At 41.3% G+C, this 15,842-nt stretch overlaps 1 protein-coding gene across 1 annotated transcript in view; it reads left to right on the forward strand.

The window, feature by feature from the left end:
* RGSL1 (regulator of G protein signaling like 1) overlaps positions 1-11,979 on the forward strand; it is an 83,415-nt gene extending 71,436 nt beyond the window's left edge. The window contains exons 17-20 of the mRNA XM_049867937.1: positions 5,039-5,177; positions 5,424-5,548; positions 8,160-8,269; positions 11,825-11,979. Of these exons, the coding sequence (XP_049723894.1) occupies positions 5,039-5,177; positions 5,424-5,548; positions 8,160-8,269; positions 11,825-11,979 (529 nt within the window). The remainder of the gene's footprint in view (positions 1-5,038; positions 5,178-5,423; positions 5,549-8,159; positions 8,270-11,824) is intronic.
* Positions 11,980-15,842: the final 3,863 nt, after the last annotated feature.

The following is a 15,842-nucleotide window of genomic DNA, read 5'->3' on the forward strand; positions in this document are numbered from 1 at the left end:
AAAAATACCTAAAATCAGAAATAAAAGTGAGGACTTTACTACTGATCTTGCAGAAATGAAAAGAATTATAAGAGAATATTATGAACAATTATATGCCAACAGATTAGATAACCTACATGAAATGGAAAAATTTCTAGAAACTCATGGTTTACCTAAACTGACTCAAGAAGAAATAAAATCTCAATAGACCTATAACAAGTAAAAAGACTGAGTCATTAATCAAAAACCTCCCAACAAAGAAAAGTCTAGGACAAGATGGCTTTACTTCTGATTTCTACCAAGCATTTAAAGAAGCATTAACACCAATCTTTCCAATCTCTTTCAAAAAATAGAAGAGGATGGAATATTTCCTAACCTATTCTATAAGGCCAGCATTGCCCTGATACTAAAGTCGGGTAAAGACATCACAAGTAAAAAAAAAAAAGAAAGAAAGAAACTACAGACCAATACCCTTTCTTAACATAGATGCATAAATCTCAACAAAATACAGGCAGTCCCTAGATTGAGAACATCTGGTTTCTGGACAACTCACAAGAACAGACTGCCATAAAGCCTATTGTATTAAAAATCTGAGTTAAATACAATGGTTTGTAATAATGAACGCATGCACTACTTTGTGGCATTCATGAAAACATTGCGTGGTTTGGAAGTATTTCTTCAGTGTTTTATATGCATGCAAAGCTAAAATATATGCTATATGCTAAGACAAACATTTGACTAATTGATGCTAAATAAGAACCATATGTATCTCTTCTGACTGACCTACAAATTCAACTTTAAGACAGACTTAGGAACAGATCTCATTGTAACCTGAAGGTTACTTGTGCTAGCAAACTGGACTCAACAGCATATTTAAAGGAGTTTAAACCATGACCAAGTGGGATTTATCCTAGGAATGCAATGGTAGTTCAATGTAAGAAAATCAACCAGTGTAATACAACCGCATTAATAGAAAAAGTGGTGGGGGGAACCCCATGATCACTTAAATTGGATCAGAAAAGGGCATTTGACTAAATCTAACACCCTTTCAGGAACGGTTAATGGTGATGGTTGAGCAACATGATGGACATATTTAAAGTCACTGAACTGTATGTGTGAAGATTGTTGAAATGACTAATGTTTTGTTACCTATATGCTTACCAGAATTTTAAAAATTAGGAAAAAAATCCAACGCTGTCTCATGATAAAAAAAAAACACTCAGAAAACTGCAATAGAAAGGAATTGTCTTCATAATAAAGGGCATTTATGAAAAACCCACAGCTAACATCACACTCAATCTGAAGAGCAGAAATAAGACAAGGAGACCAATTTCACCACTGCTATTCAGCATTGTGCTGAAAGTTCAAGCCAGAGCAATGAGGCAAGAAAAAGAATTAAAAGGCGTTCAAATTGTAAAAGAAGTAAAACTATCTTTATTTGTGGATGACATGATTCTATACATAGATAGTCCCAAAGAATTCAAAAGAAAGCTATAAGAGCTAATAAAACAATCTGGCAAAGTTGCAGGGTAAAAGATCAGTACACAAAAATCTGTTGTGTTTCCATACACTACTAATGAACTATCTAAAAAGGAAATTGATAAAACAATGTGATTTATAATAGCATCTAAAAGAATAAAACACTGAGGAATAAATTTAACCAAGGAGGTGAAAGACTTGTACACTGAAAACTATAAAACATTGCTGAAAGAAAATAAAGTGTACCTAAATAAATGCAAAGACATTCCATGTACCTGGATTGGAAGATTTAATATTGTTAAACTGTCCATACTACCCATGGTGATCTAAGGATTCAATGCAACCCCTATCAAAATTCCAACATCCTTTTTTACAGGAATGGATAAGCCAGTCTTCAAATTCATAGGAATTTCAAGGGGCCTTGTATAGTCAAAACAATCTTGAAAAAGAACAAAGTAGGAGTACTCACACTTCATAATTTCAAAATTTACTACAAAGCTACAATAATTAAAACAGTGTGCATAAAGATAGACATATAGACCAATGGAATAGAATTGAAAGTGCAGATATAAACCCACACATCTATGGCCCATTGATTTTTGACAAGGGTGCTAACTCCAGTTAATGGGAGAAAAATAATCTCTTAAACGATTGGTACTGGGACAACTGGATTTTCACAAGTAAAATGAAGTTGAACACTTACCTCTCACTGTATATAAAAATTAGTTCAAAATTGATCAATGACCTAAATGTAACAGCTAAAATCATAAAACTCTTAAAGGGAAGTGTAAGGGTAAGTCTTCAAGACCTTATATTTGGCAGAGGATTCTTAAATATGACACCAAAAGCATAAGCAATAAAATTTTAAAAAATAGTTAAATTTCACTTCATCAAAATTAAAAACTTTCGCACATCAAAGGTTATTATCAGAAAAGTAAAAAGATGATCTACAGGAGAAAATATTTACCATATATCTGATAAGAGTTTAATATCAGTATATGTTAAGAACTCCTATAACTCAAAAAGAAAAACAATTAAAAAATGGGCAAAGAAATTGAAGACATTAAAAAAAAATTTTTTTTTTATTGTACTTTAGGTGAAGTTTTACAGAGCAAACAAGTTTCTCATTAAACAATTAATACACATATTGTTTTGTGACATTGGTTGCCAACCCCACTATATGTCAACACTCTGCCCTTCCCAACCTTGGGTTCCCCATTACCAGCTTTACTGTCCCCTCCTACCTTCTCTTTCTTGTCCCTGGGCTGGTCTGTCCATTTAGTTTCATTTTGTTTTACGGGCCTGCCTAATCTTTGGCTTAAGGGTGAACCTCAGGAGTGACATTACTGAGCTATAAGGGTGTCTGGGGGCCATTCTCTCAGGGTTTCTCCAGTCTCTCTGTTAGACCAGTAAGCCTGGTCTGTGTGTGTGTGTGTGTGTGTGTGTGTGTTTGTATGTGTGTGTGAGAGAGTTAGAATTTCTATATTTTTCTCTAGCCCTGTCCAGGACCCTCTATTATGATCCCTGTGAGAACAATTGGTCTTGGTAGTTGGGCACCATCTAGTTGTGCTGGACTCAGTCTGGTAGAGGTTCTGGTAATTGTGGTCCATTAGTCCTTTGGACTGATCTTTCCCTTGTGCTTTTGATTTTCTTCTTTCTACCTTGTTCCAGATGGGTTGGGACCAGTGCAGTATCTTAGATGGCCACTCCCAAGCTTTTAAGGCCCCAGACATACTACCCACCAAAGTAGAATGTAGAATATTTTCTTTATAAACTATGTTATGCCAGTTGAGCTAGATGTTCCCTGAGACCATGGTTGAACAGACATTTCTAATGATGATATACAAATGGTCAACAAGCACATGAAAAGATTTTCAACACTATTATTAGTTATTAGTGAACTGCAAATCAAAACCATAATGAGAAACAGTTTCACAGTGATTAAGAGCTCCACTAATAACCAAAAGGTTGGCTGTTCGAGTTCTCCAGCTACTTCTTGGAAACCCTATGGGACAGTTATACTCCGTCCTATAGGGTCACTATGAGTTGGAATCAACTCAACGGCAATGGGTTTTATGATGGTTATTACACCAGAAAACACAGAAACTAGAAAGCATTGGTGAGGATGTAGAGAAATTGGAACATTAATGTATTTCTAGTAGGGATGTAAAATGGTGCAGATGCTATGGAAAACGATTTGGTAGTTCCTCAGAGTTAGCATGACCTGGTAATTCTACTTCTAGGTCTATACCTAAAAGACTTGAAAACAAGGACTCAAACAGATGCTTGTATACAGTGTTCATTGCAACATTATTCACAATAGCCAAAAAGTGGAAACAACCCAAGCATCCATCTACAGACGAACAGATAAATAAAATGTGGTATATCCATACAATGGAATATTATTCAGCCATAAAAAGAAACAAAGTTCTGATATATGCTATAACATGGATGAACCTTGAAAAAGTATGCTAAGTGAAATAAGCCAGACACAAAGGGACAAATATTGCATGATTCCACTTACATGAAATATCTAGAATAGGCAAATGCATAGAAACAGAAAGATTAGAGACTACCCGGGGCTAGAAGGTGGGGAGAATGGGGAGTTATTGTTTAACAGGTATAGTGTTTCTGAAACCCTGGTGGCATAGTGGTTGCGTGCTACGGCTGCTAACCAAAAGGTTGGCAGTTAGAATCCACCAGGCACTCCTTAGAAACTCTATGGGGCAGTTCTACTCTGTCCTATAGGGCCGCTATAAGTGAGAATTGACTCAACGGCAATGGGGTTTTGGTGATGACAAAGTTTTAGAAATAGATGGTGGTGATGGCTGCACACCATAGTGAACGTAATTAATGCCACTGAGTTGTATGCTTAAAAAAGGTTAAAATGGCAGATTTTATATTATAAATTTTTAATTGAGAGAAAAAAAATGTGTACTTAAATTCATTTTATATAAGGTATAACTGAGTTATTTGGTGGTTAGTAAAAGAATAGTAGTCCTGGTGGCACAGTGGTTAAGCACTCAACTGCTAACCAAAAGTTGGTGGTTCAAACCCACCAGCCGCTCCAAGGGAGAAAGATGTGGCAGCCTGCTTCTGTAAAGATTTACAGCCTCAAAGACCCTATGGGGCAGTTCTCCTCTGTCCTATAGGGTCACTGGAGGTTGGAATTCAACTTGACAGCAATGAGGTTTAAAAGAATATGTTGTTCTGAAGGGTGATGGTGATTGTAGGGAGGTCAGCATAGGAGAGGAAAGAAAGAGCAAGATGCCTCTTAGCACTTAAAGTAGGCAGAGAAATGGCTACAGTGGCCAGGAAGGGTAAAGAAGGGAGGATGGGATAAGTAATGGGTATGTGTTGAAGAAATACACTTGAAGGCACGCAGCATACTATCTGACATGTGGTAGACACTCAATTATTTGCCAATGGATAAATTCTGATCAACTGAATGAAGTCACAACCTGGCCCAGGACTGGTCCTGCCTTTTTCTAGGCTAGAAGATAGGTCTGGGTCTGGTGCCCTATCTAGTCACTGCTTTTGTCTTTTTCTTGTTGTTTTCCCACTTATTGCCTCTTTTTAGATTTAACGATCTGGTGAGTTCATCTCAAGTGCTGCAGGCCAACCGGGCATGCAACGAGAATGACGTGATCCTAATGAGATCCAAAATTAACGTCATCCTAAAGCTCTATCTGCAATCTGAGGTCCCTCCGAAACTCAGGGTAAGGGGGACTCCCACTCTGCTCTGGCCTTTTGCCAAGAAGCATTTCCCCAACAAGGAGCCTGAAAGCTAATTATCAGACACCTCCTAAATCCTGGGCCAACCACATGTATTTTGCCTACAAGTCCCATGAAAATTTTCTCCTGCCCTCTGGAGAGGGGGTGGTCCTGAGGGTCCTCGGGGCCAAGAGAGGTTTGCTGGCTCCCCCAGAGCCTCTTCTAGTGATGGGCTTTTGCTCTGTGGGTAGGTGAATATCTCTGACTCCCAGAAGGAAGCCATCCTTGCTGCCATTTTGGAGGGGCACCTAGATCGGAGCATCTTCCACGGGGCTATCATGTCTCTCTTCCCCATCATTATGCACTTTTGGAAAAGGTAACTATCTTCCTTTACGCAAAGATCACAAGGTCAGGAAAACATGTTTAACTTTTTGGAGGGTTTTCTGTCTTCTTCTAGGCTTCTGCTTTATAGTCTACAGTTTCATGAAGGATGTCATGCAGCTTCAAATACTGCATCTTATCCTTCTTGCTACATTGCTGTCTGTCCTTCACATTCACACACTACACTGAATCAGAAGATGGAAGGCAGAATAAGAATGAGAATCAGAATGCTTGGGTTCTCACCTCTCTTCTTCTTATGCTTAGCAGAGGCATAATTAGGGTTTGACAGGTAGGGCAGGTGTTGCACTGGCTCTGGGCACATGGCACCATTGAGCAGTTTCTATTAACCCCTCGTAGCCAGTGGCGTATCTACAGAAAATCGTACCTACAGCAAGCCCTGAAATTGTGCTCCTGTCCAAACATCTGACACCCCTCTTTTAGATAACTTTACTGTAATATCAGCTCAAAGATACAAGTCACGCCTGTTAATCTTTTAATTAATACATTATTGTGCTTGAGGAAGGGCGTTGGGCCATACTGGATTAATAGAAACTGCTCAGTAGCACCACACATTGCGCAGGGCCAGTGCAATACCTTAGATATGCCACTACGTTGAAACACAAGTGTGAGTTTCTCTTAGGCTTAGATTCCTTGCCTCATGGGTAAGGGTGGACTATAGCTACTCGGGAAGAAGTTCTACTAAGGTTAACATAACTGTGCTTGTGCTTAAAGACCATCATAGAGGAAGTAAACCAGAAGTGTTTTTCTTGGTAATGCCCAAGTCTGTGTAATTACTACTGAGGGGCACAGTTGCTAGATAGTCCAATTTTCCACAGGAACTAGAAATTCAGGATTTTATGTCATATTTACCAAGGCTAAAGTGGCAAATTAAAACATGGTGAGGAACATGTGAAGGCTAAAAACACAAAAACAAAAATGAAACAATATGTCCAAGGTCAAATGCAACCCTTGGCCAACTGGTTCCTAACTTATGCTGTCAAGGTTTGGGCTGAAAACTGGGCCGAGGTTGTCCAAGCTGGTTATTTACTCCTAGGTTCCACCATGGTTCCAATTCATATTTTTTATCTGGTGAATGACAGTGCCTTGTGTGGTAGTGACCAGAGGACAACTGGCTGAAATTTTCCCAGACATGGCTATTTGGGATGTTGAGATTATTATGCATTTAGGCTTAGGGTTCCCCTCCCCTAAAAAATAAAAAAAAATATTACTTTACTAAAATAGAAGTATAAAGGCTGTTACCCAGCACCAACCTTTATTTTTAAAACCTTAAGATAACAAATTATTTAATGTGGGATTGAAAGAAACCTACATTCAAGATAAGGACTTTAGCCTTTTCAATACCAGTTGTTACCTAGCACTGATTGACTTAACTCAGTTCTCCTAACTAGAGCTAAATAGAAATGCTTCCTGAAACTTTTGGGGGGATCAAGAACCTCTGAGAAATATATGTTACTCCTGGCTTGAGTGCATGCTCATCCCTCCATCATAAGTATTTAGGAAGTTTGGGGATGCTTCAGGGAGCTTTTGAATCCCTCATCCTCATGCAGTTGGTCCTTTAGTTGCTTCTATATTTCACTTATAAAGAGCTTTATATTGTGCAAATTGCGTTCACTTATATTATCTCAAATGAACTTCCCAATGACCCTGTGAAGTGGGTGGGCAAAGAATTATTATCCCTGTTTTACAGATGAGGAAACTGAGATTCAGAGTGGTTAAGGGGCTTGCCTAGAATCACATACTTGGTAAGTGTTAAAAACCAGGATTAGAAACCAGGTCTCTTATCCTCTTGACTGTCATAAATAACGCAGCTGTGGCATAATGGGAGGTCTATGATGACAGGGAGACCCAGTTCATGAGCAGAATGAGAGAAACCAACCGTGATAGACTAGCTTGCACCCCAGGGAGGGGGTAGAGGGCAGCAGTTGAGACGATTGGCGTCAAGATAGCATAGAAAATAAATTCAGTCTTAGCCAGGACTGATCTTCAAGGGGTCCAATCCAAGGGCAGACTGAGGGTAGGGATAACTAAGGATTAGGAAGATCAAGGAGGAAGAGATGGAGAGTGTTTGTGAGGACTTTAGGGATCAACAGCTCTCAGGTTCAGTGAGTATGAAAATCTGAGTCCATGTGAGGAACTACAGTCCATTCCAGGGAAAGGGGCTGTTGGGAATGAGGTAAGGGGATCAAGGCTCTCAATGAAGGAAAGGATGGAGACCAGGGATTGAGATCTAAACAGAGTCCAGTCAGATGCTCTGGCCATGCCAAGTAGGGTTAGATAAGGATACCACAGCCTGATGCTCACGAAAGCACCCTAGGGACCAACTCCACTCAGGCACAGGTACAGCAGACTCTTTACAGGTTCGTTCACTAGTGGAGAAGGAGGGCCTAATATATTGCCCATGCCAGGGCCTCACTGGGGCCAGATCTAGACAGAGGAGGCATCAGAGGAAGGGCCTCTGACAGGCACCACTCCGAGGCCAGGACCGTCTGCTCTTCAGTTCTACACCCTACACTCTCTGTGAGGCCTGACCGCGGTCCCCTCAGGCTGTGGTATTCTCCCTGTAACCACGGCCATTCTTCTCACAGGTTTTGTTCTTGGAAGGCAACCAGATCTTACTTACAGTTCAGAGGGAAGAAGCTGAAGGATAAAAGAACTCCTCCTAAACCTGTGTTCAGGTACCCTCCTTGGAGTGGAGGTAAGCTCCACCATGCCTCACGGTCCCATTCTCTATAGAATGAGACTTGGGAAGAGAAGTTGAAGGCCCAGACGGTCAGCTATAAGTCATCACAGAGGGCGTTTGCTAGAGGAGTATGCAGAACACTCAGTTATCTGTGGCTAGCAGTGCTAGCAAGAGGGCACCCCACCCATATACTACTCCCCAGCATTAACTCCCAGGGTGCTTCTGAGCATGCCTGTCACAGCCTACATGGTGGATAAACAGAGATGGTGACCTGCTTCATTAATGCTTATGAAGCCCCCTGCTCTGATTAGTTCCATGAACTCCTCTATTTGAACATTGTTTATTTTATAGTGTTAAGGGAGAAAAGAAAAAATTGAACATTCAGTATGGTTTGAATGTGGCAAATATATATACAACGAGCCCTGGTAGCACAACCGTTAAGCACTTGGCTGCTAACCAAAAGGTCACTGGTTCGAACCTACACAGTGGCTCTGTCAGAAAAAAGACTTGGCAATCGGCTCCTGTAAAGATTAAAAAGAAAAAAAATTACAGCCTAGGAAATTCTATGGGGCCATTCCACCCTGTCACATGAGGTTGCCATGAGCTGAAATCCACTCGAATCATGTATGTATAATTTTTTTGAAAGCATAGGAAAAAAACTTGGGAATAAAAATGAAAGTATTAATAGGGTTATCTCTGAAGGTGTGATTATGAAGGATTTATATACGTATTTTCTACTTTTCCATATTCTCTATGTTTTATACAGTAAGTATAAATTTTATAATCAGGAAAAAAAGTAAAAGAGAGAGAGGAAAGAAATCCTTTTGGCGAAGGACCCCTTTGGGAGGGTTAAGCATTAAGCCCAGTGTTAGAATGCACACTTAAGCACAGATGAGTTAAACCCAGTTCATTTCCCCATACTGGGTACTTGCACTGAGATCAGTACTTGAACAAAAGGGAGTTTTCATGACAGGGAGGAGGGTGCACAGGGCAGTGCCCTGCAGGGACAAGACTAGGTATCTCTGTAGTGGAAGGTCTGGGAACCAAAGAGAACAGGTCTGTGCATCTGGAAGCAGCATGAACATCAGAACAAAATGGAAATAGGACAGGAGTAGTAAAAACAGTTCCTAGAATTGTGTGTGTGTGTGCGTATGTGTGTGTGTGAAAGACAGAGAGAGGCATTGACTGGTTGTTCACATATACTGATATATACAGAGAGGCAGGAATGACCCCAGAAGCCTCCAGAGAATTTCCAGGACCCGGCCATATTTCTCTTCCATATAGGTTGCTGGGAAACTTCTTGAGCGCAGTTTGGATGCCTAGGGCACCTGCATGCTATAGAAGGTTCTCGTGTCTCTAAACTGTGGCATAAGATGAGAAACTGCACACGTGTGCATACTCAATGACCTCACAATGCAAATACAAAAACAAGAAAAACAGCAGCCAACCACCCTGAGATGGAGCTGAGCATTCCGTTCCTTCAGCTCAAACTTGCTCAATGCTTGTGTCCAAGTTCCATGATATCTATCCCATCCCTACAACACCTGTCATGAACAACCATTCTGTCCCCTTCTTGGAGTGTAGATGTGGGCCCTTGAGACCTAAATCAACATCAGCCTTACCTGTATTGTTGGAAAACAACTCTGGCTTGCTGTGGAGCTCTGTAGACCCTCTGAGAGGGTCCTCAGTTCAGAAGAAGACAAATTACCTCCTTCCTTGGCTGCACCAGTCTTGAGGGTCAATAAACTTTATTTAGTATCCTTGTCTCTGCCTTACAAATGTCACCTCAGCAGAGAGAAATCAGCAGTCTCTTCCACTGTTGTTATAGCTGTTATCGAGTTGTCCCTGACTCATTGCGACCCCATGCACAATGGAATGAAATGCTACCTAGTCCTGTGCTATCCCCATGATTGGCTGCAGATCGGAATATCCATAGAATTTTCATTGGCTGATATTTGGAAGTAGATTTCCACGCGTTTCTTTCTAGTTCTTCTCAGTCTGGATGCTCCACTGAAACCTGTTTAGCTTATAGCAACATGTAAACCCCTACTGACAGATAAGTTGTAGCTGTTCATGAGGTACATTGGCTGGGAAGTGGACCTGAGCCTCCTTCATGAAAGGTGAGAATTCTACCAATGAACCACCATTGTCCTTAATCTTTTCAGTACATGAAGCTCAATATCCTTGTGGGTGGGACAGCTATTTAGGGTGATGGTGGGAGTGGAAGAAGAGGAAAGGAATAGTAAGAGAAAAAGGAGAGAGAGGTGACTGGTAGACCAGGAAAACAATATTCATTCAGAGAAGTGAGAAAATGTTCTAATTCTGTCTTAGTTATCTAGAGCTGCTATAACAGAAATACCACAAATAGATGGCTTTAACAAACAGAAATTTGTTCTCTCACAGTTAAGGAGGCTAAAAAAAACCCAGTGCCGTTGAGTCGACCCTACAGAACAGAGTAGAACTGCCCCCATAGAGTTTCCAAGGAGTGCCTGGCGGATTCAAATTGCCGACCCTTTGGTTAGCAGCTGTAGCACTTAACCACTACGCCACCAGAGCTAGAAGTTGAAATTTGGGGCCCCAGCTCCGGAAGGCCTTCGCTCTCTGTTGGCTCTGGGGGAAGGTTCTTGCCTCCTTTCAACATCTGTGGGCCCAGCATTCCTTGGAGATCTACATGTGTCTTGGCATCAGTCTTCCCCTGAGTCTAGGAGGTTCTCAACACAGAGATCCCTTCTAAAGGAAGTGCTCTACTCCAGCTCTTCTTTCTTGGTAGTAGTAAGTCCCTCTCTCTCTGCTAGCTTCTGTCCCTTTTTATCGCCTATCAAATAAAAGGTGATGCAGTTTTCCCAGGAAGACTCCCCTTCCATAGGATCAGGGCTATGACCTGAGTAAGGGTGTTACACCCCACCCTAATCCTCTTTAACATAACCTAACCTTGCCTCATTAACCACAGGCAAAGATTAGGATTTACAACACATAGGACAATTACATTAGATCACAAAATGGAGGACAACCACAGAATACTAGGAATGAGGGCCTAGCCAAGTTGACACATATTTTGTGGGGACACAATTCAATCTATGACATTCTATCCTTTAGTCCCCAAAATTCATGTTCTTGCCACATGTAAAACATTTTCACCCCATCATAACACCCCAAAAATCTTAAATCAACTTCAAGTCCAAATTTCCCCCTGGGACAAAGAGTTCCCAGTCTTTGGCTTATTTCCTACCTTTGAGCTTCCAGGAAGTAAATCTCCAAGTCTTGTCTTGTGTCAAAAGAAGGAAGAGTGCAGCAGTATGCCCTGAATTAAAGGGTCAAGTCACTTGGATTCCAGACCTGGAGACTCTTTGCATGTGAGCTGAGTGACCTTAAGCACATTGCTTCCCCATCGCTTAACCTCAGAATCTTCATCTGAGATACAAAGGTTTGCATTTAGATGAAGTTTTAGCACTAATGTCCTGTAACATAAGGATTATGAAACAAGCTCTTTTCTTGCTTATTTAGAAATATTTACTTTGTCATATGTTGCTGTAAAAGTTTTGAACGTCCCCTGCCCCTTATTTTTCCCAGGAGACCATGCTGTTCTGAGGTTCAGCCTGCTCAGAGGTATCGAGTGGTTTCGCCCTCAGCAGCGGGAAGTGGCAGCCAGTCCAGGAGCCCAAAACTGTAAGTTTAGAGCTGGAACTCTACTGATGTTAAAAGTCCACTGCTCAATTAGAGGATGACCTTAAGGCTAGCGTGTCCAGTCCCTTTATTGACCATGAAGGAAGTAAGACCACCAAATATGAAGTGATATACTCAAGATTACACAGCTTATGAGTGGCAGAGATGGGCTAGAATGTGCATCCCCTGACTCTTCTTGCAGAGCCTGGTCCACGCATAGCTCCCATATGAATAACCTTATCCTCTTGATTCTTGTATTACCTTGGAAAAGCAGGTACCTAAGCTACTCTATACCTCTGCTGACATCTCTGCCCATTTCCGGGCATGGTATACAATCTTTATTAAGAAACAATCATAACATCCCAAATATTGCTTTCCCATCACTCTAAAACCATCTGCTGGGTTGAGCAGGACCCCCATCCCATACCTCCTGCTTTCTGGAGGCTCCTGTTACTGGTCTTCTTATCCCTATAATAAATCCTGTGGCCCTAGTCTCCTATAGTGGGGCCACATTAGATTGTGTTTTTGGTGAAGGTTTACACAGAAGTTTAGGCTCCCATTCTACAATTTCTACACAAATTTTTCAGTGATGTTGGTCACAGGGTTTTCAAAAAAAATCAAACCAAGCCCGTTACTGTCGAGTCAATTCGGACTCATAGTGACCCTATAAAAGGACAGAGTAAAACTGCCCCATAGGATTTCCAAGGACTGCCTGGTGGATTCGAACTGCCAACCTTTTATAGCAGCTGTAGTTCTTTACCACTACCAGGGTCTCCATAGGGTTCTCAGGGGCTGATTTTTCAGAAGTAAATCACCAAATCTTTCTTCTGAGGTATTTCTGGGTGAACTTGAACCTTCAACATTTTAGTTAGCAGCCAAGGACATTTACTGTTTGCAACACCCAGGGATCCTCCCTCGAGATTAAACAAACAAACAAACAAAAAAACCATTGCCATCAAGTCGATTCTGACTCATAGTGAACCTACAGGACAGAGTAGAACTGCCCCATAGGGTTTCTAAGGAGCGCCAGGTGGATTTGAACTGCTAACCTTTCGGTTAGCTGCCATAGCTTTTGACCACTACACCACCAGAGTTTCCCCCCAAGATTAGTAGGTAGTAAATGGCAGAGTCTGGACTAGAATACGCTACTTCTGATTCTTTGTCCAGTGCTCATTCTGTGGTAACCCCACTATGTAACTTTTCAAACACAGTGTTCTGCTCATTTGCCAATTAATAGATAAAGAGACTTTGCAAAAAATTTTTTGCCTAAAGGCCTAAACAGTTGTCAGTCATCATTTTAGAGTATCTACGCCCATTTTCTGTCCTTCGAATAAAATCAAGGGTAAAATAACAGAATTTCCTAGACGAGCCCGCCACTTTAGATGATTGGGGAGGTTGGCTCATTGTCTTCTTGGGTTGCAGAAGTCACAGTTTACTGCTCAGCTGATCTTTTATTTCCTAGACTTTTCCCAAGGATAGATAATGGTGTGATATCAGAACAGGGCTAATGAAAACCTAGGACTTTGAGACCATCTGGGTGGGACTGTGATTGTGGGAGGTCCAGGAAGAGTTCAGGCAGACACGACTATGGAGCAGGTCTGGATGTAGGCAAGGTGTTGAGAGCCTCTCAGGCCACTAGAAGGTCCAACCAGGTGAGCGTTCAGGGTAAGGAAGACCCAGAAGAAAGGTTGTTGTTGTTTTTAGTTGCCCTCAAGTTGATTCCATCTCATGATGACCCCATGTGTGCAGAGTAGCACTGCTCCGTAGGTTTTCAAGGCTGTGACCTTTTGGAAGCAGATCTCCAGGCCTGTCTTCCAAGGCACTTCTGGGTGGGTTCAAGATACCAACCTTTCGGGTGGCAGTCGATCACTGAACCATTTGCACTATCCAGGATAGTGGGAGCAAAATAACAGTACTAGGGCTTCAGAGCAGGATGTCAAAAATAGAAGAAATAGACCGTGTGAGACAAAATTCCAATTCCTGAAAATCAGGCAAGGAATTGAGGTAATATCCCAAGAAAGGAATAGAGAAAAGCTCAATTATTGGCACTGAGGTATCTAGGAAAAATCTTAGTTAAAAAGGAACAATTCAAGGGCATGAAACCAAAGATGTTAGGTCAGCAACAAGAGTGATTAATGAGGAGCTAATAAAATACCAACTCAGGGCTACATGCCTAAATACCCACGTGTAGGACTAGAGCATAGCTGAGCCTACATATTGGGAGTAGGTGTGTCCCGCTTAAGGAAAAGAAAGATAATTCAACTTGCCTATCTTCCCATTTCTTAATTCTGTCCCTCTCTTTCTGCATGTACCCCGTGTTCACCCATGGGAATACTCAAGTACGGGTACATAGCACACACAAATATGTTATTTAGAAGACCTCATAACACTAGGATTCTGCAGAATGGGAAACTACTTGCTCTTTTATTGAGTCTTACTGATTGTTTTCTTTGGTTTCTTATGTACTTCTTGTAGAGATTCCCAGATCTAGCATGTTCTTACAGCAAGCATTAAGCTAGTGTCACAATGTCACTCACCTACAGAATGCAGGCAGAAAATATACATGAGTAGGGCATCCCATGAGAGATGACAGGGAGTGGAAGAGACCACAATGAACTGGGGAACACCACAGTGACAGCAATACTCAACTCCAGCCAGCCAACCCAGTGTTGCAAGACCTTCTTACTTGAAAGGAAGGAGAGAAAATAGGGAAATTTAGATGTTTTATTATACTACACAGGTCAAACACAACTTGGCAGGGGGCAAGATTGGCCCACAGCCTAACTAACAAATTATAATCATTGCTTTAAGTTTTTCTTTCCCCTTGGAATTAGATTTGGGTCCTGGGTCTATCTTGGACAGTGAGCATGAGCATAGGAGGGGAAGAAGAGAAGTCCAACAGTAGGCCCAAAGGGGTCACTGACATCTAAGGAAAAATCTGAGACAAAAGAGGCAGGTAAGGGTTCGGCCTACTTTAATTCCTGTATTTTCTATTGCTGCCATAACAAATTATCATAAATTTAGCAGCTTAAAACAACAGAAAATTATTATTTTACATTTCTGTAAGTCTGAAGTCTAACATGGGACTTAGAGAACTAATATCAAAGTATCAACAGGACTGCATTCCTTTCTGGAGCATCTGGGGGAGGATCTGTTTCCTTACTAAGTTGGGTTATTGACAACATTCTGTCCCTTGAATGGGATTCAAGGAATTCAGTGTAAGAGTTGCTCAGTAGTTGTAGGACTGAGGTCCGTCTATCCTTGCTGGCTGTCAGCTGAGGGCTATTCCCAGCTTCTAGAAGCTGCCCGCATTCCTTGGCTCTTGACCTCTTTCCTCCATCTTCAAAGGCAGCAACAGTGGGTTGGTTGGTCTCCTTCACACTTTAAAAACTCTCCTGCTTCTTCTTCCAACATGGCATCTCTGTCAGCCACTCTTTTACCTTCATCTTCTACTTTTAAGGGATCATGTGATTACATTCAGCCTACCCAAAAAATCAAGAATACTCTCTAGATTAAGGTCCTTAACCTTAATTCTATTTTCAAAATTCTTTTCGCCATGTGAGATAACATATTCACAGGCTCCGGGGGTTGTGGGAGAGATGGATGTCTTGGGGGGGCCATTATTCTGCCTATCACAGTCCCTAGACTAACTTCCCCACAAATATGTGTGGAAACACAGAATCTTTGTCTCTGATATGTTACTGCCTCCTAGAATCTTGGTAACACCATTTTCTTCTTCTACGTCTTTTTTTTTTTTTTCTGTCACATTTCTTTGACTATACTTTTTCAGACTTCTTAACTCTTCCTTTGCCTTCTCCTTAAATATCAGGGCTCCCTATGTCTCTACTGTTGAACTTGTCTTCTTACAACACACACTCTCCCATTGAATTGAAACCCCTAGTCCCAACTTCTTTTCTAAACTCAG

This window comes from Elephas maximus, chromosome 24 (assembly GCF_024166365.1).
Source record: "Elephas maximus indicus isolate mEleMax1 chromosome 24, mEleMax1 primary haplotype, whole genome shotgun sequence".
Lineage (NCBI taxonomy): Eukaryota > Metazoa > Chordata > Mammalia > Proboscidea > Elephantidae > Elephas > Elephas maximus.